Source organism: Antechinus flavipes, chromosome 2 (genome assembly GCF_016432865.1).
Source record: "Antechinus flavipes isolate AdamAnt ecotype Samford, QLD, Australia chromosome 2, AdamAnt_v2, whole genome shotgun sequence".
In the NCBI taxonomy this organism is placed as follows: domain Eukaryota; kingdom Metazoa; phylum Chordata; class Mammalia; order Dasyuromorphia; family Dasyuridae; genus Antechinus; species Antechinus flavipes.
Genome location: NC_067399.1, coordinates 354,716,102 through 354,742,859, shown reverse-complemented (window position 1 = coordinate 354,742,859; position 26,758 = coordinate 354,716,102). Strand labels below are relative to the sequence as shown.

The following is a 26,758-nucleotide window of genomic DNA, read 5'->3' as shown; positions in this document are numbered from 1 at the left end:
TGGGTTACAGGCCCAGTGGAGACACTGCTATACTAAAGAGTATTCAGTTTGATAGCTTTTTGGGCATAGTTCCCAATTGCTCTCCAGAAGGGTTGGATCAGTTACAACTCTTCCAAAATGCATTAATGTCCCAATTTTCTCACATCCCCTACAACATTTATCATTATCTTAGTCAATCTCAGAGGTATGTAGTGGTACTTAGGCGCTGTCTTATTTGCAATTCTCTGATCAATAATAATTTAGAGTATTTTTTCATATGACTAGAAATGACTTTACTTTTTTTGTCTACAAATTGCATATCCTTTGATCATTTATCAGTTGGGGAATGGCTTGTATTCTTATAAATTTGAGTCAATTCTCTATATAGAAATGAGATCTTTGTCTGAAACTATGGCTGTTAAAAAACATCTTCCCAGCTTTGTTTCCCTTCTAATCTTGATTGCATTGGTTTTGTTTGGGCAAAAATGTTTTAACTTAATGTAATCAAAATTATCCATTTTGCATTTTATAATGTTCTTTAGTTCTTCACAGATGTGAGAGGTAGACTATTCCTCGTTCTCCCAATTTGCTTATAGTATCACTCTGTCTAATTTTGCCTTGCTCTTCTAACACACTTCTCCACAACAAACTAGGAAAAAAGTCATGATGAGCCATTTTTTTTCCCACTCCAGAGCAATTTAGGAATACAAGTTTTAGGACACTGTTATTCAGGAACACAGCATGGTTATAGAGATAGCAGAGGAGGAGGGGAGTATCCTAGCACTCAGGGACAGGAAGAGAACTGTGTGAACACTAGGACAGCAACAAAACAAGATCCCAGAGGATCTGAATTAGCACCATGAACAAGAACAGGTGGTATCTGGCAGATTATCTATAATGGGCTGAGGCTCGAGTTGATGCACTGAGGTCCCAAGCACATGAGGCTAAATAATAATTGGACCATACTCTATTAATATATAAGCTTGGAGAAACAATGGCCCCCACCCACTCTTTGTGCAAGTCCTGATGTGTTGTATAGGAAATGATGATTTTGGTGGGTGGAGGCAGGGGAGTGGAAAAGGAAGGGGAAGGAGAGACTGCTGGCTGGCGTTTTGACACAGCTGCTTGCATTGCCATTGTGAGGGCCTTTCAGCTCAGGTCTCTCTCTGCTAGCTGGCTTCCTGTTGCAGCTGCCCATATTGCTATCGCAATCTTTTTTCACCTCTTCACTTCAATAAAGATTGAAGATTTTTCCCTTAACCTGAATTCCTGACTCCACCTAATTTTAAATATGCGGTCATTGCAATTGGCGCCCACTGTGGAACTCACGACCCTGAGATTAAGAATTTCATGCTCTACCAACTGTTCTTTGTGCAAGCTTATATATTAATAGAGTATGGTCCAATTACTATTTAGCCTCATGTGCTTGAGACTTCGGTGCATCAACTTGAGCCTCAGCCCATTACAATTATCTTTCTGGCCCATAGACCCAAGGTGTAGAGAAATGGGCATGATCATGTATAGGACCCAATTTGAGGACTGATTGATCCTGCTTTGAAGTCTAGAAACTGGTGTGGCCCAGGAGCAGAGTAGTGACTCCATTCTAACCTTTAGCTCAACACAGACACCTAAGACAGGAGACCAAAATCAAAGGGGAGTCAAAGTCCAGTTGCTATGAACCCACAGTGTGCTAACAATGAGCAAGTGCAGCAATTGTCTACTCAAACTCAATCAGCCACAAGCCAGCATACCCAAACCTGCATTAGAAACTTGCAGAGCTTAGGCCAGCAGGATTGGAAAGACCCTTCCACATCATATACCACTTTGAAAGCTCTGAAAACTTGCAGCTCCCATGACTGAGTTTTAAAGCAGTAGAAGCTCCAGCTAAATACCCTCCTAGCAGTAAGCAGGATTTACTTTTTAGACAATAAAGTGACCAAGCACGATGATTTATATTTTCATTGATAAGTCCAGTACCCAAATGGATCTATGTGCCTTCTTCTGTTGAGATGTCTCCTAAGCCTTGGAGGTCTAACTCATCCCCATGATACTTTTTGGCCCTTTCCTTAGAACTAACCTATCTTCATTTCTTGTTATATATTTTTGTGGTGGCAGGTTTTATTCTAGTTCTTTTCTTGTTGTCTTTGTTGATTATTGGTTCCAGCAGCCAGCTCACTTCTATCACCTTTTGTTTGATACCTATTGTCCTATTCTTTGATGACTCTTGTCTTCTATGTCCTTTAGATTGATGGGAAACTGGGAATATTTTTAAAATGAGCCTTCTTAGGAATAGCCTGAATCATTAAAGGAGCTTTGCAATTTCTAGAAACCTTTCCATTCTTTTTTTTTAGTCTTGTTTGTATAATATAAGCTTGATATATATAATATAAATATATATGTATTTATATATATATACATACATACATACACACATGTGTATATATATTATTATTATTTGAATAGCTCATAAGTTAATCTGTCTTCAGTAAATTCACTATGGTATTAGTATTATACACTGAATATTTAATAAAAGTAAGGATACATTGATGAACCTATTTAATTGTAATTTTCATTTCAGAGCTTTATTCTTAATGTCAAAAAGCAATTTTCAACCTCCAAAGCTAAAAGAAAAGACAAAATGGTAAGTCAAAATGCACATATTCATAGACTTTTTTGGGATAAAAAGAACCTTAGATACATTTCCTGATGTCTTTGTTTTATAGCTGAGGAAATTAAAACCTAGAAAAGAAGGGACCTTGGAGGTGGGGGAGAACAGGGAATGGAATTATGAAGCAATGGACACATTATTGTTTATTATTTAACATACATGAAATACATTTATTTTTTACAGTGAAAACAAAGTTAAAATCAAAGACAATTAAAATGGGGGAATGTAACATTTCAAATCCACTCCACCTGACAGTGTAGGCAATAATAGCATATCAGATTTCAGAACAAATACAAATCTGTATATTCCAGGCAAGTTTGTGACACAAATGTATAGTGTTCTCTGCTTGTCACATTGGAACATCTGTTAAGTTGGTCTTTATGTGGAAGTTAAAAGTGCCATAATATCAGTTCTATTTCTCAACATAATGCATTTCGGCAAATATAGCATGATTGCATTTTTTTTAAGGGAAATTTCTTAAAAATTGAAATAATTCAAGAATGGGTGTAGATAAAGATAATCATTTGAAACTTTCACCCATTACATTTAAATATAATTACAGTTTCTTAAATCTTTTGTTGTTGTTAGTTTTTAAAAAGTAAAATAATATTCCTTCCTCAATATAAATCCAAAACTGTTTTGAATAGGGTTGTTTTTTAATATAAAACTAGTATAAATTGTAATGCTAAGTTAGAGTAGGTAGAGGAACTCTTTATTTACCCAAATCCAAAATATCGTAAGATTTTTAGATTCTAATGGCTATCTGAATGTGCTGTTACAAAATAAGTCACTGCCTACCCAAGGCAAATGGGCATCTATCCATCCATGTGTAGGAGATGCTTTGCCTTTAAGAGTAAAGTAACAACTGTTTCTCTAGAGTGGTCAACTGATTAACAAGACTGGACTTTTATTTTATTTGTAAGGCAATTTTTTTAAAATTGGGAAACATTCTTTTTGGAGGGAGATGGCAGGTGGGAAGGCAGAGGTGGTGGTAATGGTGTTAATTGAATTATTTTATAGCCCTGAATGTATCTTTCTTTATCTTTCTGGCTCAAAATGTGAATTTAAGCACCTTACATTCATTAATTTAAAATAAAACAAATATTCACTAAATGCATGTTTTCAGGAGCTAATTTTTATTATAAAAATGAATTTCCTTCATGTTTATTATTTTTAAATAATTAAACATTCACAACTCTGACTGGCCCAAGGGATCTGAGGAATTTAGTGATTTCTTTTTCTTCACTATAGAACCCTTCTCTGCTCTTCCTCCATGTACCAGGTGACAGTCCTTGTGGAGCAGTGCCCTCCTAAAATGATGATCAGGCTGTCTCTTTCTGTCTTTGTCACTCATTTCTTTGGATACTCACTCCACAGCTCCAGGGAAATGTATTTGCTTAAACTTACATTGAGCTCATATTTAGAGGTTTTTCAAAATGACAAGTAGAAGAGTACTCAATTTACAATGTAGATCAGAAACAGGAAAGTTATTTATTTCAATTATATAAAAGAAATGTTTTCTATACGGCAAAACTCTCAAAAGCATATTAATAGGAAAAACATAAGCAATAGTCACAATACATTGTGTTATTTATTCTCATGGGAAGTTGATACTTAAAACACCAAAACATAATGCAATCTGTGGGATTACTAATTACTAAACATTTTATCTTATCACTGTACTCTCTAATTACCTCCAAGTTCCTTGCTGAAAGACAGCAAGCTAGGATGGGTCTTCAGTTAGATAAAGAAGAGGCCCATTCTGGAATTCAGGCAGCACCAACTGAGAATCCAAAGTATCTCAACCTTTCTGACTCACAAGACTGCCTCCATTTGATAATCTCCAATCAAGAAAAAGAAACAACATAGAAGACACAGCCATCACTGAAATTTAAACTCACCTAATTAAATTTCTATTCTAGCTGCTTTAAAGTTTACAAAGGACTTTACAAAGATTTGTCTCATTTTATCCTCAAAACAGTCCTGTGCTATTATTATCCTAATTTATGGATGAACAAACCGAGGCAGATAGAAGTTCAGTGACTTGTCCAGAGTTACAAAACTTGTAACTTTCTGAGACAGGATTTGAATTTAAATCTATCTTATGTTCAGCATATTTTAATAGATATTTTTTAAAAATTTACTTTACTGGTGACATAAATTTGTTAAATAATGGAAAAAGCCTACCTCATTATCTTATAGGACTTTATAATTTGTGGTTTATTGGGGAAGGGAGGCAGGGGCTTGGTTTACAAAACCAAAGAATCCTGAATTTTCCATATTGTAAATGAATCAACAAGCATTTGACTGCCTACAGTATATCACACTACTATACACTGGAGATACAAAGAAAAGACCCTGTTCTTCAGAAATTCAATCTAATAGGAAAAATGATATGCAGTCAACTATGTATAGACCAGTTATGTTCAGGATAAATTCAAAATAATGAACAGAGGGAAGGCACTATATTAAGAAGAATTGAGAAAGGCTTTCTTTAAAAGGAATAATTTTAGCTGGGACTTGAAGGAAACTAGTAGGTGGAAATGAGGAGGAAGAGCATTAAAAGCAGGGGAGACAACTAGTGGAAAAGGTCCAAACCTGAGAGATGAGTATATTGTTCAAGAAACAGCAAAGAGATCAGTATCTCTGTATCACATAGCACATGAGAATATAAGAAGATTGGAAACCTGTGTATATAGAGAGGAAGATGTTATGAAACACCTTATTTGACAAAGAACTTATATTTGATCTTGGAGGTGATAAGGAATCACTAGAATTTATGGAGTAGAGAGGGGTAACATGATTGTACCCTACCTTAGGAAAACCATTTTGACGATTTAAATAGAGAATGACAATCTCTCTTCTCAAATTGCCTACATGTTACAGAGAGATAAGTATATTTTATATATATACATATATAGAAAATACAATTTAGTGCAAAGCAATTAAACACAAGATAGTTTGGGAGGAAGGGTACTAAATAGCCTAATTACAATTCTCTTCAATAGAGCAATACTGCTCTTCCATTACTGAAAGGTATTCCATTGTGGTATTTAGTAGTCTGATATGAATCAATTTGATATGTAAGCTGGTTTTAAAATAGGGAGAACTTTTAAATGCATAACCTGAATGATGATAGTGGTGGTGCCACTAAGAAATGAAACTAATATTATAGTGGTTTTAAAATTTCACATAAACATGGTTTAACTTCAAATTTATATATCTTCATTTTCAAATTGAAGCATTAGCAGCCTACACCAACTGACAAAGGAGCAGAGCATAGATATTAAGCAATCATCTGCCAATTAAAATTTTACCTCATTTGTGTCCATTCCATTAAACACTTAAATAATCACTATCTTGCTTTCACAGGCAATTGGAACCCATTTTGTTACATTAGTTTCACTTTTGTTAACTTTGATCGGAATTTTGTTTTCACTTTAAAAAGTGGTTTTATCTATGAATAATTTGTACTACAAAAGTTGAGTTCCCCATTCCCTTTCCAAGTTAAGAACTTTCTGTAGCCACTAGGTATCTTTATCATCCTTTAGTGCCTCCATTTCAAGGTACTTAAATCAATTGACAGTCAAAAGTCAAATAACTTTAGTACCACTTTCTTATGAATTATGGTGGTTTATAGGAGAAAGTCATTACCTGTCTCTTAAGTGGCCAATTGGTCCTTCATTCTCCTAACCCCCAATAGGTATTATGGTAGTAGCAAAAATGCCACCTTTATCATATAGACGCTTTCGAGTTACAGAATTTAGAGTTGGGGGCAGCTAAGTGGCACAGTGGATAGAGTACCAGCTCTGAAGTCAGGAGGACCTGAGTTCAAATTTGTCTCAGACACTTCACATTTTTTAGCTGTGTGATCCTGGGCAAGTCACTTAACCCCAATTGTTTCAGCAAAAAACAAACAAAAAGAGAGAGAATTTAGAGCTGGCAATAACCTTAGAGATCATATAATTTAACCTTCTTTTTTTAGAATAGAGGAAATATATTCAGAGAAGTTGTGATTTCCCCAAAATCACACAGGTAATAAGTAGCAGCACCAGAATCAACCTTAGTTCATGCCAAAAGCAATACTAGTTCCATTATAGCATTCTGCAACACTCTCCTAGCCCAAGAAACCTGAAAGTGATAAGAAAGCTCCTTCCATTACTAATACCACTTTTGGTCTCAGCTTTTCTTCTTTGCTTCTTTTCCCTAAGAAAAGTGGAAGTAGCTTCTTGGGCTACCTGGCCTTTTTAAAATTCTGGGATAGCCTTATAACTATGCCTAAACACTAGGAAATATAAAGAGGAAATTGTTTTCTGAATTTGTATTCTTAGTTATCCAACTTCCCCCTCACATACACACTTATAATCATTCTTAGTAATTGCATTGTTATGCAATTATCATCTAATTCTTATTTGATATAGTGGCTTAAATATTTTCAACTGAATAAGTTCAACTTTTGTTTATATTTTACAACTTTATGGTATGAAATGGTCTCAAATATATATTGATACTTTTCAGACTTTATAAATTACATTTAAGGAATAATGTCAGTAATATAAAACCAGTACTAATGAAACATGTCTATACCTTTCTTAAATCTAAAGGTCATCAACATTCCATAATTTTGTCAAAATAGCATTAACCAAAAATCCAAAAAAGAGGCCAACAGCTGAAAGACTTCTAACTGTAAGTGTTTAATTAAATAATTTTTACTTGTTATTTCAAACAGGATTTTGAGCTATTATTAGAATTCACTTGTTCTTATTTGCATCGAAATTTTGAATAGAAATATTCAGGGTTGTTTTATATATATGTAATGGTTACTCTTAGAGTAACCAAAATTTTTTTTATATAAGAATAAGACATTTGGGGATTTGTGGTTTGTAATTTTATTATTTTAATACAAGTCCACAAATGTAAGCAATCATGCTTGTTTTGAAAATCAGTGCCAGATAGCCCTCTTTGTAGTGTCCAGAAACTGGAAACTGAATAGATGCCCATCAATGGAGAATGGCTGAATAAATTGTGGTATATGAATATTATGGAATATTATTGTTCGGTAAGAAATGACCAACAGGGTGATTTCAAAAAGGCCTGGAGAGAGTTACATGAACTGATGCTGAGTGAAACGAGCAAGGCCAGGAGATCCTTATATATACTTCAACAACAATACTATATGATGATCAGTTCTGATGGACCTGGCCATATTCAGCAATGAGATGAACCAAATACGTTCCAATGGAGCAGTAATAAACTGAACCAGCTATGCCTAGCAAAAGAACTCTGGGAAATGACTAATAAACATTACATTGAATTCCCAATCCCTATATTTTTGCCTGCCTGCATTTTGGATTTCCTTCACAGGCTAATTGTACAATATTTCAGAGTCTGATTCTTTTTGTACAGCAAAATAACGGTTTGGTCATGTATACTTATTGTGTATCTAATTTATACTTTAATATATTTAACATCTACTGGTCATCCTGCCATCTAGGGGAGGGGGTGGGGGAAGGAGGGGAAAAATTGGAACAAAAGGTTTGGCAATTGTCAATGTTGTAAAATTACCCATACATGTAACTTGTAAATAAAAATCTATGAAATAAAAAAAAAAGAAAAGAAAAGCAGTGCCAGAATTATCAAAGAAAAACATTAAAAAAATTTTTTTCATGGTTCAGATATTTTGGTTTTTGTATATGAAGATTCTCTTTATTGATTTGTATTTTGGTTTGATTATTATTATTTTTTTAATAGTGAATAATGAATGGGCTGCACTGAACCATTTCGATCTTGTAGTCATTGGTCTATGCCTTAAAATATAGTACTAATTGAAGCAAAATTTTTACCTTCATTTCATATTTGGGACAATTAATTTAGTAAAAGAAACTGGCCTTCAGTTATTCTTCATTGCTTGCTATAAGTAAATTGTATACAAATGACATGGAATTCAGTTAACTTATCTAATTCCCTTCTATTTACCACTTTTGGGATTTCTCCTCATCATCTGACAATTACATTGGAGCTGTTTGCACTGGACACTGCCCTGTTGGGTTAAAAGGCCTATTTTCTCCCCAACTGTAATCTCTTTGTGTCATGTGATTACTTTTAAGCTGATTAATCACATCAGAATCCTGATCTTCTAAAGAGTCTCTGGGTGTAACCTCAGCTGCTATCATGCCCCATCTATCTTTTGATTGATACCTTGTTAAGTTTATTTGCAACTTAACTGCTCATTTGTTAACTGCTTTTATACCATTTCCTAAATGAAAAAAGTAAAATAATGAATTTTGTAGATGATATATAAAATTATAATTTCAATATATTTTTGTTTTTTTATCAAGCATAGTTTTGTAGGACAGCCCGGTCTCTCAAGGGCACTAGCAGTTGAATTGTTGGACAAAGTAAATAATCCCGACAACCATGCACATTATATCGAAGGAGATGATGATGATTTTGAGGTGAGGAAGTATTTTTACTCTCATATTGGAGAATAAATACATATATAGATATAATTAATAATGTATTTCATATTGTTTAAAAAATTTGACCCACAAAACTGATTAGCCTACAAAATCTGTAACTTCCCTAACTGCATTTCCTAATGATAGCAAATCTTGTCTTTTTTAATGTGTTTTCTTTATTATTCTCTTTATCCCTAGATTAATTTTTTATAATCTGAATTCCCAGTAAAGCCATTAAGAAATTAGAATTAGGTATATGACATGAAACATATAATCTCTATGCTCATCACTGCACTAGATAGCCTTTCTCTCTCTCATTTATGATATGATCCATAAATGCTACATTATTCTGACCAAAGCGCAAACTTCTGCCCTTAGTCATGTTTAGTCAAGAATTTGATAACATATTTTCTTTGCTGTATATATTTAAGAAATTATCAATTAAAAAACAATTTTTAAGCTTATAAGCATTGCATTTGACCAGCAAGAAAAAGTGTTTGCCCATGGCATTGCCCAAATGCACTTAGAACACATCTCAAAAAAATTCATAATGGAAAATCATGAATGATATTTTTTTATCTCTCCAATTTGCAAAATTTTTGAAACAAAAGATTTTATATTATATTTAGAGTCTTCAAGGTAATTTGTTTCTGTTGTAATTCCATTATTTTCTTAAGCAGTTTTATTCAGTCAGGTTTACTGATAACATCTCCAGAAATTATTGTTGTAAAATCAGTTCAATTTTTAAAGTCCAGATCAGTATGAGGCATATCTGGTCCTCTGCTTATTTCATTCATACTTCAGGGAGGGATGGGGTATGTGTGTGTGTTGTGTGTATGTGTGTGTGTGTGTACATGTATACAAATTTGTTTGTGGTTGTGAAAACACAACATGGCTTAAAATTTTCAGTAACAGTATTCCAAAAACTCACAGTCTTCATGTCATTATCTCATTTCTCTCTCTCTTTTTTTAATACTTCTAAGTCTTTTTCTGCCTTTGTTACTCTTTTTCTTTAATTTTCCATTCATTTCCTATCTTCACATATTATAGAATTTAATTTTTAAAAATGATATAGTTATCTCTTGATAATGTATAAAGTGGACCCATTTTATATTGTATGTCTTTCTTTTGAAATTGTTTAATGGTTATTGATTTATTTTAAGTGATCATTGAATCTTAATAGAAAAAAAAATCACCAGTTTTTTAAACAAAATTTTTACATGTTTGTTCACTGACCAGAAATAGTCAAGATTTATATATGTTAATACCTGGGTTGGCTTAGAGAATAGATATGGGGATGCACCATTTTGTCCTGTTGTGAATTAATTCCTTCAGTTAACTAATAAAATCCCCAATAAATCTACACATTTAATCCCTCTCTCTACCCCCTTCCCAAAAAAGGAATTTACATATTTTCTTAAATCATACATGTAGAATTTGAATTAATGAGCAAGACTTTTTCAAAAGCAAATGATATGAAATATTAAAGATTGAATTATAAATTGTCTGTATTTTAAGGAGCCTTTGACTAAACACACAATTGTCAAAATTATCCTGTAGCCTAAAATCTGTTATAGTTTTTATTTGGGTTTATATTTGTCTTATGCTTGATTTTCATCATTGTTAATAAGTTTTGGAGACATTGTATTACAAAATATTTGTTGAAATTCAATTATTTTATAATGTTGCATTTACAGCCCCATGCAGTTGTCCGTCACACTATTCGATCTGCAAATAGGAATGTCAGAGCCGAACGAACAGCATCAGAGATAAATTGTATGGATTTATGATATATTTTAATTTGTCATTATGTTGTGGGGTTAAAAGTTCTTGTATTTCTTTAAAAATGTTCAGGGCTGAATATATACTATAGATTTTAAAATTATTTTCTAACAAAAGAATATGAAAACTTGGTTTGTTTTTGCAATCTTCATTTGACAGCTTTTTAATTATTTTGTTAAAACAAAGACTCATTCTGGGAAATGAGGTGTTATTTTTAAAACATTAGTTGCAAATTATTAGTATATTGTCAAAAATCACAAATCATAGATTGTGGATTAATAAATGTCTTTACATGATTTTTAGAAAAAGAGCATAGAAAAGGTTTTTTTTGAAACCTTTTTGAAAGGCTAATGATATCTAAATGTATGCCATTGTCACAGGTTTTAAAAGTACTCAGTTTTGTGGTTTTTCTATTTTCAAAAATAATTTTTTTTATTTTTTAAAAATAGACTTACTGATTACTTATTTAAAAATGAGACTTACTAATTTTGATGTATCTCAATTCATTGTAATTGTATGCCTTAAAAAAGATTCAAAATTGAATTGTCATTCCCCTTTTAAACAAATAATTTTTTTTACTACCAAATAAAAGTAAATAGTAAGCATACTATGTAGAGATTTAATTAACACTTATGACATAAGTTAAGAACAATAGGCATAGGTTTAATAGTTTAATCGATGAGCATAGATGATAAAATCCATTTAATGAGAGTACATAGCATTATTTAGTTTCAGATGTTATTTACATATATATGTACACATACATAATATGCTTATGAAGTATGTGTGTATAATATACATATGTATACACATATTGTTGTCTTTTCTTAGGCTATTTGCATATTATCCCTTTTCCCCAATTAGATTTTGAGCTCCATAAAGTCAAGGATCATTTTAAATGACCTTTCTTTTGTATCCCCAGTACTTAGCACAGTTCATATCACTTACTATGAGCTTAATAAGTGCTTGTTGATTTGAATTTATATAGGTGGAAACTGAATGGCAGAGCATGCAAATATTTAAAGGAAAAGTTAATCAAAAGAAGAAATAGACAGCAAATTCAGTTTATTTCCCTTAAACCTAGACAAATCTAATAGAAAAGTGAATAGGAGTTTAAACTTAATAATAATACAACTTTACAAGAGTCAGATATAATAGCGTTGTGATGTTATTCAGTGATGGTGGAAAAGAATATACGTAACTCTCTGTCACTTTTGCCACCTTTACAAAAATTGACCATATGCTAAAGTAAAAATTTTAAAAACAAAGAAAATAAAAAATATTTTTATCAATCACAAAGCATTAAAATATAATAATTATTATAATAAACCTGTGAACAAAGGTTTCAAATTAGTTGAAGACTAAAGAATTTAATCCTAAAAAATTGATAGGCACAAGAACACATGCTAAAAAGATTAGATAATTTCTTCAAAGGAAAAACAAATATACCAAGATTTTGGGGATAATAATAATTTTAGGTAATAGTTTTATGGTGTTGTAAAGTTTGGCAATATTTAACATGTTTTATTTTATTTTTACCTAATAATAACCCTTGTGAAGGAAGTACCATTATTATCTCCCCTTTTACAATAAAGGAAATTGAAATTAAGAAAGTTTAAGTAACTTGTTCAGGGTCGTAAATCTATCTAGTAAGTGTTTGAGGCAAGATATTCTCTCAAGTCCTCCTCATTCCTAAGTCAGCACTCTAAACATTGTGATACTTAGTTATATACAAAGCAGCCCTTAGGGGAAAAATTAGATTGTTAAATCCTTTCATTAGCAAAATAGAGAAAGAACAGATCAATGAATTGGGCATACAACTAAAAAAAAAAAAAACTTAGAAAAACAATAAATGAGAAAATCCTAACTCAAATTTTTACATTCAATTACAAATATTCAATTCTGTAAAATTTTATGTTCCAAATTTTTACTTCCCTTACCTTTCCACTCCCCAAGACAACAAGCAATCTGATATAGGTTATACATGTACAGTCTTTTTAAACATATTTGTTATGTGCAAGACCAAAAGGGGGGGGGGGGAACCTACAAGAAAGGAAAAACAAATTTTAAAAAGTGAGAATGATGCTGTTTGAGTGGTCTAAATTCCTGGTGGTCTAGAGGGTAGTGGCTATAAGAGAGTTATTAAGAACCCTCTTTAAATTGACCACAGGTTTTAGGAGTGAAAGAATTCACTCATTCCCAAATATTAGTTGCAAAATGAAAGTTTATTGTTAGATAGAAATCAGTTTAACCAGACACTTGACTTCTATAGCTAGTTTAACCAGAGAGATTTCAAATCTATGGAAAATGGAGTTTTGTACTGAGAATGCAATTCTCAGTGGACAGAAAGTCCTGGCAGTAAAGGGAGCTGCTAAGATCCATCTGCAAAGACTTTAGTTGATGGAAGCTTATTATATTGGAGCTGGGACAATCGGAGCAGATCAGAACTAGTAGGGGCTGGGAGAGCTCAAGCAAGTCAGAAAGGGGATGGGACAAGCCCAGATCTACTATTAGAATTCAAAGGGATCCTTTTTGACCAGGATTTATAATTGAATCAAAGGCTCTGGCATCCTGGAAAGACAACTTGTCTGGGGAGGATATGTCTTAGCCAGGATGGTCTGGGAATCTGAAAGGAATCACAGATCAATAGAAAATACATTTTCTTAAAGGGAACCACAACCCACTTCAAGAATACTGTGCTTTGATCCACATTCAGTCTCCGTAATATTCCTTCTGGATGAGGATGGTATTTTTCATTCCAAGTCTGTTCAAGTTACTATGTCGCTGAGAAGAGCTAGCTTTATCATAGTTGATCATCATATAATCTTGTTACTGTATACAGTATTCCCTTGGTTCTGTCACTACACTCAACTTCAGTTCATGTAAATCAAAAAGAAAATTATTGAATAAACAAGTAAAAACAAGGAGATTTGAAGAATAGGAAAAAATGATAAAACATTAATCTGAGTATTATAAGTTTCTGCTATCTGATTTCACAAAAAGAATTAAAGAAGATTCATAGAAGAAAGGAGATTTACAGAGTAACACTGACAAATAAGACAGCTTTAATGTACTAAATTTAATTTAATTTTTTTTAAAGTCGGAGATAATTAAATTCACTTTCTTTTTTTCTATTCTTTATTTATTGAAATATTCATATTCATGCCCAGTGTAGAATAATAGAAAAAGTTAGCTTAAAAAAGTATTGTATTGATCTGAATTTTTAGTAAAATATGAGTAAAGTGTGTGTGTGTGTGTGTGTGTGTGTGTGTGTGTGTGTGTACGTACACCTGTTTATCAGACAACATTAGGTTTTATCAATTTTATTTTTCCCATGAGTATTTAACATTTGAAAATATAATTATTTAATATGTATTTTGTAGTTGACAAGCTACAATTTGAACCTCCTTTAAGAAAAGAAACAGAAGCACGTGATGAAATGGTAAGTTAGTAATTTTTTTTGTTTTCATTTTTAAACAAAAGTTATCTTCTTTTCAAGTCAATCATTTGATTTCACACATGAAAAAATTATAAGACTCAAAATCTTATTTTGGATATATACAAGTTTCCTTCAGGTATGAATTTTGATAGCGTATTTTTAAAAAGTGATTTGTCCTTTTTAATAATTGAAAATATTTACTTAACTTGTTAGATTTATATAACCAATGTCTCTTTGGGGTAGTTGATTTCCATCTTCTGAGTATTAGGGCTTATTTTTCCTTTCCCAGTTCCTGTAAAATTATAATAAATTCTGTTATTTTTATACCTTCTTAGTTTTCTAATGTATTCTTGAATTAGCTGACAACTTTTTCACTTTTTCCTTTATTTTTTTGAAGTTGAAATTTTTTCAATTTGAAATGAAAAGGTTTAACTGTTCTTTCTTTGAGATAGAGATAAAGACGTAGCTATAAATAGATGTAGGTATATATGTGTTTTCGTGAAATATCTAATTTATGGTTCTGGACTTAAGAGAATCTCTATTTTTCTATCCTTGTCACTTCTTGTTGCCATTGTCTCAATTTTTAAAATGGAAATCCTTTCTAATTATAGTTTATCACTTTATGTTTATAAAAAAAAAAGTTGATGTATTTTTCACATTATTGGTTTTTATTTAGATTATAGCAATTTCACATTTTTTGTCTTATTAGATTGCTGTTCTTTTCTTGATCACATTTTTCTACACTTGCAACCTTATCCCCCCCTTTTTCCAATCCTGTTTTTCATTAACTTCTTTCCCCCTACTACTCTCTGCATTTTTTAGCTAAACTTCCTCTCTCTACACAACACAAGTCCCATCTCTATACATTTTCACTGGCCTTTTTCTTCCTTATGCCTTGAATATATTTCTTCTTTACCTCTACCTCCTAAAAATCTCTCTCTTTTTTTCAAGATAACAGCTCAAATACCATTTTCTATGTAAAATCTCTCTTCAATTCATTTTTTTTTTTTGCTAACTATATTGTATTCAACTACCTTATATTTATTCTCTTTATAGTTATTTGAGTAATAGACTATATTTAACTAATATAGCAATATAGGGTTTTTTTGCTACTATTTCCTCATTAGGATACCAATTCTGTGAATTAAAGATTATTTCATTTTTAAATTTCTATTTCCTGACAAAGTATCTATCATCACATAATAGGTATTTGATAAATGCATATTGATGAGTAGATTAAATGAATGAATGGAAATATTGTTTTTCCTGAATCAAACAGTAATTCATCTTTTTTTCAGTATATAACATTAAATTTTATTTTCTTGTTTTTTTAGGTTGTATCTGGTGACATAGACTTTTCATTACAGTGGAATCCTTTTGTAGATAGTGCAAATACGAGCAGGTAATGACTTAATAAGTATAGATAATTTTTTTCTTTCATAAGTGAATGCATGAAAAAAGGAACTTTTACAAACCTTCTTATGTATTATTTATCTATGTACTTTCAAATGAGAAACAGTTAATATACAATTGTACCTGAATAACATTGGAGATTGAATGCTAGTATAAGTTTATATATTTTTAATAGTTATATGTTATTGTTCTAGTTGTTCAGCCATCTTTCAGTTGTGCCCAACTCTTCATGACTCCATTTAAGGTTTTCTTGCAAAAGGTACTGGAGTAGTTTTCTATTTCCTTGTCTAGCTTGTTTTACAGATGAGGAAACTGAGGCAAATTAGGTTAAACCCAGAGTCATGTACAAACTAGTAAGTGTCTGAGATTGAATTTGAGCTTAGGAAGATGAGTCTTTCTGACTCCTCGCTTAGTGCTCTTTCCATTGTGCCACGTAGTTCCCCTTTCATAGTTATATACGTGGATATATTTTAATATTTCTTTCTGGTTTTGAAAAATAGCTTTTGCATAGTGTAGTAGGTAGATTAGCATTTTGAGTTTACTAACAGTAAGTTAATGTCATTCCCATTTCAACTAATTATGGTAGTATTACTGATACAGTAAATCAGCAAGCCTAGGCACAGAGTAAAGTTCTGGTAATAAAGAGAAAGGTCAGAATGAAAAAGAAAGAGAAAGTATTTCTTACTCTCATGCAGCTTGCATTCTAATGTGAGAGACAACATGCAAACAACTGTAGGATAAACTAGCATTCAGTATGACCAGGAAATGCATTTTGGTAGAATGTGAGATTTTAACTGGGACTTGAACAAAGCCAAGAGATCTAGATAAGGAGAGAGAGAATTCTAGGGATGGGGAACAGCCAGTGAAAATGCAGTTTGAGGAGTTGGATTGTCTTGTTCAAAAAATAGCAAGGCCAGTGTCCCTAGATCATATGGAGAAGGGATTAAGGTGTAAGGTGTAAGAAGATTGGAAAGATAGGAAGGACTTTTAAAGTTTTTGCATATGCTCAGACACATTCGCACAATCAATGTAATTATTATTATTATTAGAAATGGAATAGTTAATTGATTTAAAAAAAAAAAGATAAAACAAAACAGGCAAGGGTTCTCAACTTGATATTTAGTTGTATGACCTGGTAGATCATTGAATTCTTTGTTTTTCAGTTTCCTCACTTATAACATAGGAATAATATTCTACACTTCAGATTGTTAAGAAAATTGCTTTCTAAATCATAAACTATAATATAAATGATATATTCAGACTACTACAATAAGGAGACAGTTTTCAGTCTTTAGAATGTCTCACTTTGTAGACATGTTTTAATATTAAAATTAAAATATAGTTTTAAACTATGATGACATTCTAGTATTTTCCCAAAAGATTTTTTTATGTATATATAAACTGCACTTTTTGACCTATATTCCTTTCAAAGAGAATTAGATTTCTTTATACTCAGAATTTCTTCTTAGATCTAATGGTTTCTGTATTTAAATAGAAGATGATATTTTATGTTCCTTTTAATTTGTTTTCTAAAAGATCCTATTCCTGTGTTAGGTCAACTTTAAAGCATGCAGTACCACCACCACTACCTCCTAAGGTAAGGTGCAAAATTTCCAATATTTTATGAATAATTGAATTTTGTCAAAATATAAAAAACTGAACTTCGGTTGGAAACTTTCTAATTTAAAAAAAGCATACTATCTAATAATATTTTTTATGAATTCCATGTAAATGAGAAAAATCTCAGTATAGTTGATAAGTCATTTCCTACATATTAAATTATAATATAATATAATGCAGAATATGTATCAGATGTGGTATTGGAGGACTATGGTCCCTGTTACTAAGAAAGCGTAGATAGTGCCTCATCTGGTGGATTGCTTCATCTTGGAAGTTCTGTGCTACAGTGGAGCTAAAGCCTGTTGGGTGACCTAATTGTGTCAGCCACCAATATGTTGAGTATCCTTCTAGGAGTAGTGGGTCACTAGGTTGACCATTAGAAATGGAGCATATCAAGTCCTTCATGCTTTCTCATCAGTGAGCTTAGACTATGAATGACTATGTGATACTTCTAGCCTTGGTGAGATAGGGAGACTTAGTCTTTCCAGGACCTTTTAAGGCCTTAATTTATATTGAGAAAGAGATTAAGATGTCAAGATCTTTATTTTGAACTTACTATGATTTATGGTGTAAAATCTAAATTTGTCTCTAGACATTCACCTGGTTTTCTGTGTGTTTCCCCAAATGTATAATTTCCAAAATTGACCCTAATTTCTTCCTTCCCAAATTTATCTCTCCAAACATCACAATTTCTCTCAAAGTTACCACCATTTAGGTTGGCACTTAATTCAACAATTTTTATAACTTTGGCTCTTTTCTTTCTTTCACTTCTTTTATCTAATATTACCAAGAATCATTCCTTGACATATCTTATTATAAACTCTTTGGTTCACAGACTGAGAATGAGAAGACGTCTCAGAAATCTTTAAATTCAATTCCCTCTTTTTGCAGATAAGGAAATTAAAACCATTCCATTTTTGATAACTTCATCAATGTCCATTATCATTTTTATTAAGATGACTTGCAGAAATAAACATCTAGTCTTAGTTTTTCTTCTGGACTAAGTCCCACACTGGATTTCTTACAGGCATAGACTTCATTATTTTGTATATTGATCTCCCCAAACCTTCCCAACTTTTGAAATTTCCTTTTATTGTGAAGGGAATCACCATCCGTGGAGGCATCCAAGTTCACATTCTGATTATTATCCTTCTCTATTCACTTTTACTTATCTTGCATATCCTCTCAGTTTTTCATATCTTGTCCTTTTTCTCACATAGAACTACTTTTCTACACTTACACAAAAACCACTAATTTAGGTCCTCGGTTCTTGTTTATTCTACTCTCCTCGTAATTTTTCTTCCTTCCTAAAAGTTTCTCTTATCTCCAATCCACCTTTTTATACACCAGTCACATTGATTTCTCTAACATGCAATTCTAGCCATGTCATTCCCCAAGTGTCTATGTTTCCACCCCCTCTAGGATGAAATATAAAACTTCACAACTTGGCCTCAAACTACATTTCCAATCATATTCCTCCTATATAGCTGCTAAAATCTAATCAAATTCATGTTTTTGCTATTCTTCATACACAACATTCCATTTTTCGGCACCACATCTTTGTATTGGATTGTTCTTCCCTGTCCTTCCCAGAACCATTTTCTGTTCAAAACAGCTTCATACATTAAGGGATGTATCCCCTTCTCATGTTGTCTTCTCTGGTTAGGTTGTAAGCCCCTTGAAGTCAGGGACCATTTTTGCTTTTGACTTTATGCCTTTAGTACCTGGTAACAATGCCTGATATATAGTAGTGGTTTAGGAAATGTTTGTTGATTAATTGATTGTTTAGTGAACCCTGCTGTTAGAAAGAAAAACTTAGGACTTTTACCTGTAGAGTACTTCCATGACAAATGATTGATGTTTTCACTTTTATTAAATAATAAACAAGTATTTATTAAGCATCTACTGTGTACCAGGCACTGCTAGGTATTAGAGATACAAATATAATTTATGTATATATATATATAATTAATCTCTTACAAAGATTACATTCTAATGTGGAGACATAAAAATATATACTAGCATAAGTAGAAAGCATTTAGTAGTAAAATAAAAGATAGTTTTAGAATGAGAGTATTAGCAATTGGGAGGATTAGGAAAGGCTTATGCAGAAAATAGTACTTGACTTTTTGGGACAAAGGTAAAAATGGCTTAGGATCTGGGCCTAGGACAAAGGCACAGAAATAGGAAGTTTAACTTTGTGAAAGAGGGAGTAATGTCTAATAAAAGGGAGAAAGAAAGATTGAGACCGTGTTGTTTAGGGCTGACTGTAAAGGCTAAACAGAATTTTATATTTTACAACAAGAAGCCACTGAAGTAGGTTAAGTAGGTGGGGGTCAAATTGTCAAATATACGTGTAAATTCCAAAGGATTTATGGTTAAAAAAAAAAAAATGCCGTCTACCTCCAGAGAAAGAACTGATGGAATCTGAATGCAAATCAAAACATACTCTTTTTCCCTTTATTTTTTATGGATTTTTTTTGTGTATTTGCTTTTACAGCAATATGATATAGAAATGTTTTGCATGATAACACATGTATAACATATATCAAATTGCTTGCTATTTAAAAGAAGAATAGAAGGGAAGCAGAGCATTTGGGACGCAAAAATTTTTTTTAAAGAATATAAAAAATTTGTTTTTACATGTAATTAGAAAAAATATTTGAAAGGAAAAAAAATCTTTGTAAAGAGAATTACTTAGGCAGCATTGTCTAAGATGAACAGGAGCCATAAGAGGCTTGGGCAGGAAATGAGGATACTGTAATAATCTTAAGCAAGAAGTTATGAGAACTTGAAATATGGCGGTCATTATCTGAGTGGAGAGAAGGGATGATATGTGAAAGATTCCATAAATAGAAAAATGGCAAGATTTGTCCATTGATTATCCACATGTGGACAGGTAGATCCTGTCTATCCTTGCTGTCAAGGATAATACCAAGTTTATGTAAGGCCTGACAGGAAAGTCTTTGACAAAAATAGAGGTTTTTAAATGAGAGAAGGGTTTGGAGGGAAAGATAATGAGTTAAATTTTGCTCATAGCAAATTTAAAATATTTCTAGGATATCTAGTTTGAAGTGTCCAAAAGACATTTAGTGATGTAGGATTGAAACTTAGAAGAGAACTATATATAGTAGTGGTTTAGGAAATGTTTGGATGGATATGTGTAGATCTGGGAGTCTTCTCTTTAGAAGGGATATTTAAAACCCCAGGAGTTGTGATGAAATCACCAAGTGAGCAAATAGAGGAAGAAGAGGACATAGAGCAAAACCTTTTTGATCCAAGTATATTTAAGTAGGATTTTATTTTCTTTTGTTTTAGCCAAAGATAAATTATTATTCTGAGGACAATCTTCCAGATGAAGAAAAGTCATCAACCATAAAATGCTGTCCCAGTTCAGAGAACAGAGCTCCACAAGCTCACAGAAGACAAAGTTTTATTCCTGGGATCGAGACTTCCTCTCTTGGTATGACCTACAGGATCCGATAACCTGAATTTTTCAGAGCTAAATTTGAAAAGTTGAAAAAAATAACTATTTTTCTTTATTTAGAATTAGTTTTTTTGGAACCATTTTCTGTTTAAAATAGCTTCATACATTAAGCCTGCTAAAAATGTGATGATAATGTGTGTATGAAGTATAGTCATTTTTCTTTACACTAGTGATTCTTTTTTAGGAAATGGTGATGGTGTTTTGAAACTGTTTAGTGAAAATGCAGGAGGATTAGGACAAGCACCACAGTTACCACGAAAAAAGGACAAGCGAGACTTTCCTGTAGGTATTCCATACTGTTGATTTAGAATAAGTAAGATAGTTACAATATGAATGGAATATTTAATGTTATTAATTAGACATTTCTGATTAATATTTAATATATAAATATATAACATTTTTCTATGCCTTACACAAAATTCAATTTTTTAAAACATTTTTTTCCCACAGAAACCAGCCATCAATGGCCTTCCACCAACCCCAAAAGTTTTGGTAAGAAATATTTTAATATGAAATTTTCATGTATTATTGAGTAATATGATTGGAAGAAAGTTATTGTATAAATATAAAGTAGGATTGCATACTATTATTTATAATGCTGTGTTATATGGATTTAGTAGGTAAGTGTCATGGTGAATGGAGTTCAATACTTGGAATTAAAAAAACGAGTTCAAGTCATACCTCAGATACTTACTGGGCAAATCAACTTTTAATGTCTGTTTTCCTCAGTTTTCTCATTTGTAAAATGGAGATAATAGCTCCTATCTTGATCAAATGAAATGATATCATAAAGAGCTTTGCAAGCCTGAAAATACTATATAAATGCTGTTAATCATTATTTATTATAATCCATAAGTCAAATCATATCTTCCAAAAAATAACTCTAGGCAATTCCAATGTCAAGTATTATTTTCCAGAATAAAGTTTTGTTTTAAATTATTATTTTGGAACTTAAAATATATTTTGTCAGAGAAGTTATGGAAATTAAGTTTACAAATTCCTCTTTAAAGTTATTAAATTAAAATTAAAAGACTTTAATTAAGGTAATACTAGTTGTAGTTCACTTTATTTTGGCTTAAATAGTCTTCATCATTTAGACTAGCAACCTAAGCAGCATTGTGCTTTGCCACTAGTGTGTGGTTAAGGAGAAAATTCTTACGTGTTTGATGATAAACACAGTTAATATCGTGCCATTAGTAGGAATGAGGTACAACTATCTGATATTTTTAACATTGCCAATAGCAGTTTTGGCCACAAATCTTACTCTTTAATCCACAAAGATACAATCTACCCCATTTGTGTGAACAGAACTTTTGCAAATTGTCTGTCAAGAAATACTTTTAGTTTTTTCTAAAGAATTGATGTCAAACAGATATGTTAGTCCTGTGCTCTCATGTCAACCTTATAGGAGATTCCTTGGTAAATATAATCATTGCATAAATATAACATACAATTAAATACTTATATTGAACATTGAAGCTAACTTAGGAATCCATAAAAGTTTGAGTAAGCAATAATTTAGTATATATGTCATAGTCATAGTTAAGTGCTATTTAATGTGAGAATATGGGAGGCAGGGGGGAAGATCCCAAATTATGGAAATTAATTTTCTTTTTTAAAAAGTGAGATGACTACATTGAAATAAATAATCATTCTAATTTATGTTTTTGAAGATGGGAGCATGTTTTTCAAAGGTTTTTGATGGTTGCCCTTTGAAGATAAATTGTGCAACATCCTGGATACATCCTGATACAAAAGGTAAAATTTAAGGATATTAACAAAATGACAAGTACAATAGAATTAAGGTTAATGCAGGTAAGAATCCAGTGGTTTAAGTTTACTCAGTTTCCCTGATCATCTTAAACATATGACAAGAGAAAGAAGGTAATATATATGTATTTAGATATTATTCATAGCAGCACTTAGTGAAATATTGGAAGCAACTAAGTTGACAGAGTGGATGTTTATTGGATTTAGAATATCTGAAGAAGTTTTATACATGAGTGTAAGGAACTGTTACTGTTCTATAAGAAGCAAAGAATTCTGAAGAATTGAGAGAAGCATGAGAAGACTTATGCAAACCATTGCAGAGTGAAGTAGACAGAACCTGGAAACCACACAATGCTGACGTTGCCAATGAAAAATGAAACTGTTCAATGTGTATATATGAAACATATATGTATATTACCTAATGACCAAGTGGAACTCTAAGAAAAATAATGAGCAAATGTAAAAGTTTTATCATTTCTTTATAGAAGGATGGGACTATAAATGTGCCTAAACTCTTAGACTCAGTTGATTTTAGGTAGTTTTACTGAATTTAAAAAAAAAATTATTTATTGCCCAGAGTTCACTGAGTCGGAAAAGGGGAGGTACTTATTTGAAAATGAAAGTGATAAAAAAAGAAAAATATCACAAATATGAATTTTTTAATGACATGCCAGATTGATTAATGAAAGAGAAGAAACATAAAAGTCTCATTCACAAGATGAGATTTTGTCTAAGGGGCATTTTCTCATATTTTAAGAACTTTCTCAACCTCAATCTAATCACCTCTGTAACTTACTGGCAGAACAAATAAAAGTTTCTTTGTATAAGTGCTTCTCTTTTTAGGTAAAGTAATTTATTGTAGAAACATTTAGAAAAATAAACACTTGGTATAATAGGATCAAGAAAAGTGGAGTGATAAAAATTTTTAAACTAACATTTTTTTAAAGGTGATCTTTTGCTATATAATCTATAATTGGGCCAAAATAACTAATTGAAATAGTGCTCTATTTTCTTTAAGGAGCAATTTCACTACACCAATTAGATGTAATTCATTTGTAAAATTTTCATCTCTTCCATTTAGATCAGTACATTATTTTTGGAACTGAAGATGGTATTTACACATTGAATCTAAATGAACTACATGAGGCAACAATGGAACAGGTAAGTAAGAACTTTCAAGTTGGAATTCCATTTTATTAAGTAGGAAAAACCAGATAATTGTATTTTATTCAAGCCCTATGCTTAATATTTCTTTAGAAATATCATATTTTATTACTCATTATAAAATATAGACTTTTTATGTTTGAATCCAGATTTTATTGGTTTAAAAATGTACCAGTTAAGAAATTCCCTCTAATAATTCAAATTAGTAATTTTATGTGTTAAAGAATTGCCTGGTTCCCTGAGAAGTTAAATGACTTGTCTAAGATCTCACAGCCAGTATATATCTGAGGCAGGTCTTGAATCCTGGATCTTCTGACACCAAACTAGCTCTCTCATCTAATACTAATGTGTTGTTATTGTCAAGTATTAGTAATAATGACAATTACATAGTGCTCTAAAGTCTGTCAATCTAATAGAACCTGTTAGAATGGGCCTTTGGTGTCATCTAGTTTTAATCTTTTAAAAAGAATCTTCTCCAAGATATTCCCAACAAGTGAAAATTCCAACTTGCAAATTTCCAGTGATTGAAAATTCACTGCCTTTGATTTTGTTAGAAAGTTGTTTTTATTTTTCCTCTTCCTATCACACTTAATTCTACCTGTCTTAAACTTTCTTCTTTTGCTTCTGGTAATGAACTCAGAGGCAAAAGCCAAGTAAGCTAGATTCTTTTTCTACCTAATAGCCCTTCACATACTTGAAAGAAAGCTTTTTTCTCTTCACACTAGACATCCCCAGTTCCTAAAATAATCTTTTTATGATAGGATTGCCAATTCTCTCACCTCTTGACTGCATTTCCCTGAAGATTTCTTTTTTGATCTGGCCCTGTAATTTCTCTATCAGTTTCTAAATATGGTCTAGATATGAATTCAATGAAATGATCATCTTTCTCATTTTGAACCCTTCCAGTTGATCACAAGATGGTCCACCCAAAATACTAGGAACCTTTCTTTACTTTCTTTTTACATGGCCAGGATGATAGGGAGATAAACTGTTTCTCATTTATTCCTTTCTAATCATATTAGCAACCCATCTTTTTTTTCATACATTTTTTATTGATATTCTTTACTCCAGTTATTCTTCATATGTTTTTATTTCTTATATCTTAGAGTCTGTTCACATCCGTCATGAACTTATCTGCTGTGCTACCCTTTGGTTGAGCTTTGATTTATCTTAGCCATATTTTAATATCTGTATAATGGAAATGGAAGAATTAAGTGCCTGTGTATTTTCATTTTATATTATATTAAAATATTGATTTTTTTTCTATAGTTATTTCCACGGAAATGTACCTGGCTGTATGTTATTAACAATACATTAATGTCATTATCAGGTATGTATGTGATAGCCTAATAATATATGTCAAAAAGGAAGCATGGTACATATTCAATTAATTTAATCTAAACTACTGAAAACTAAATGCTGTTTTGATTATTTTAGTAAAATAGCTTTGTAGCATGCAGATTCACTATGCCAGCTAAAATTTATAAGATTTTAACGCTTTTGTTCTTTTTTCTGTTTTGAATAATTTTAGTGAATTTCTTATATATCATCCAGAAATCAGCATTAGGGGTTTACCTCACTATCATCTCTAGGTTTTCTATAGTGAACAAATCTAATATCATGCTAGGGTTTATACTGCCTCTTGCCTTCCAGTAATATGTGTACTTTTTCATCTATTTTTTACTATTGAATATAACTTTCAAAATAATTCAACTTTATTAATTTCTATTTAACCAGTGGGAACATCACTTTACATTAGTGAAAAATCTGAGTTATAGCAAATTTTTCAGTAAATATAATGGTATATTATTACTTATATTCAATGACTTAAATTGAATCAATAAGTATTATTTGGTAGGGATTTTTCAGGGACCTGTATTACAGAACAAATTTGAAGTAGTATTTGAATTTTGTATAAATAATTTCTCAAGTACAGGAACATACTTGAATTCAGATTTTTTTTTTTTTTGAGATGTGGCCTTTCCTCCTGCAAATATCTTGTATTCTTCATTTATCTATGAAGTTCTTTCTATACAGAGAAGAAATAAGCTTCAACTGAAGTTACTATGTAAATTTTTCAATGCTGAATTTTTTTCTTTCTGAACTGATACATAAAATTAACACATAAAACTGCCCTTCTCAATCCATACTATTCATTTCTTTGCAATAGTATTGGATCATCACATTTTCATGCTACTGCCAAGTACTGGATGTCCTATCTTTGTCTGGAAGGTGAAATTATTTATGTAACTACTCAGTATGTCATCCAATCCAATGGATGTATGATCATTGGATAACTAAAAGTTCTCATAGTCCTCACAGTTTTTAATTAAGTTAGACAAAGGGAGCTAAAACTTCTTACAAATATTAGTAGGTCCGACAAGGCCAGATTTGTAGAATTTCTTTGGAGTCAGGACTTATACTCAAGGATAGTCATCATTTTTTCTAGCTGTTTTTTTTTCTCAATGTCCCCTTCTCCTCTAATTAAAGAGACCAAATTTGCATCACATCCTAATTCTCTACTTCTGGTAACTATAATTTTTATTTAATAAGAATGTTGCAGTTTCATTTGTTTTTTCATCTTTGTATCTTGGTTACCTAGTACCATTTCTTGAACATAGCAGGTGCTTAGTGAATATTTATTCATTAATTTAACAGCCATTTAATTGCCTAGTGAACAAGAAACTGCAGGACATCAAAAAAAGATAAAAATATAGTTAAGATATGATTTTTCTCTTAAGAAGCTTACAATCTAGTAGGGATTGGGGCAGGTTGACTGTACATACACAAATATACCACCTGTACATTTATGCAAAAAGAATATAGAAAAAGGAAAGATAATATGCTATTAGGGGATCAGGGAGGGTTCCTTGAATGAGATAACATTTGAGCTGAGTCCTAAAGGATGAGTGAGATAGAAGTAGGAAAGTATTGATATATACAAGAAACAAGAAATTGGCCTGTCTATTTGTGGTATA

The 26,758-nt window shown here is 31.6% G+C and overlaps 1 protein-coding gene across 5 annotated transcripts in view; it reads left to right on the top strand.

Moving 5' to 3' along the window:
- MAP4K5 (mitogen-activated protein kinase kinase kinase kinase 5) overlaps window positions 1–26,758 on the top strand; it is a 207,881-nt gene that overhangs the window by 133,540 nt on the left and 47,583 nt on the right. For 4 of the 5 annotated variants that reach the window (XM_051978085.1, XM_051978086.1, XM_051978090.1 and 1 more), the window contains 13 exons: window positions 2,558–2,620; window positions 7,252–7,333; window positions 8,986–9,102; window positions 10,803–10,881; window positions 14,271–14,329; window positions 15,661–15,728; window positions 17,276–17,336; window positions 20,678–20,822; window positions 21,031–21,128; window positions 21,297–21,338; window positions 22,520–22,604; window positions 23,698–23,777; window positions 25,050–25,110. In XM_051978085.1, the coding sequence (XP_051834045.1) occupies window positions 2,558–2,620; window positions 7,252–7,333; window positions 8,986–9,102; window positions 10,803–10,881; window positions 14,271–14,329; window positions 15,661–15,728; window positions 17,276–17,336; window positions 20,678–20,822; window positions 21,031–21,128; window positions 21,297–21,338; window positions 22,520–22,604; window positions 23,698–23,777; window positions 25,050–25,110 (1,040 nt within the window). The remainder of the gene's footprint in view (window positions 1–2,557; window positions 2,621–7,251; window positions 7,334–8,985; window positions 9,103–10,802; window positions 10,882–14,270; window positions 14,330–15,660; window positions 15,729–17,275; window positions 17,337–20,677; window positions 20,823–21,030; window positions 21,129–21,296; window positions 21,339–22,519; window positions 22,605–23,697; window positions 23,778–25,049; window positions 25,111–26,758) is intronic. The other variant, XM_051978087.1, reaches the window with a different exon arrangement.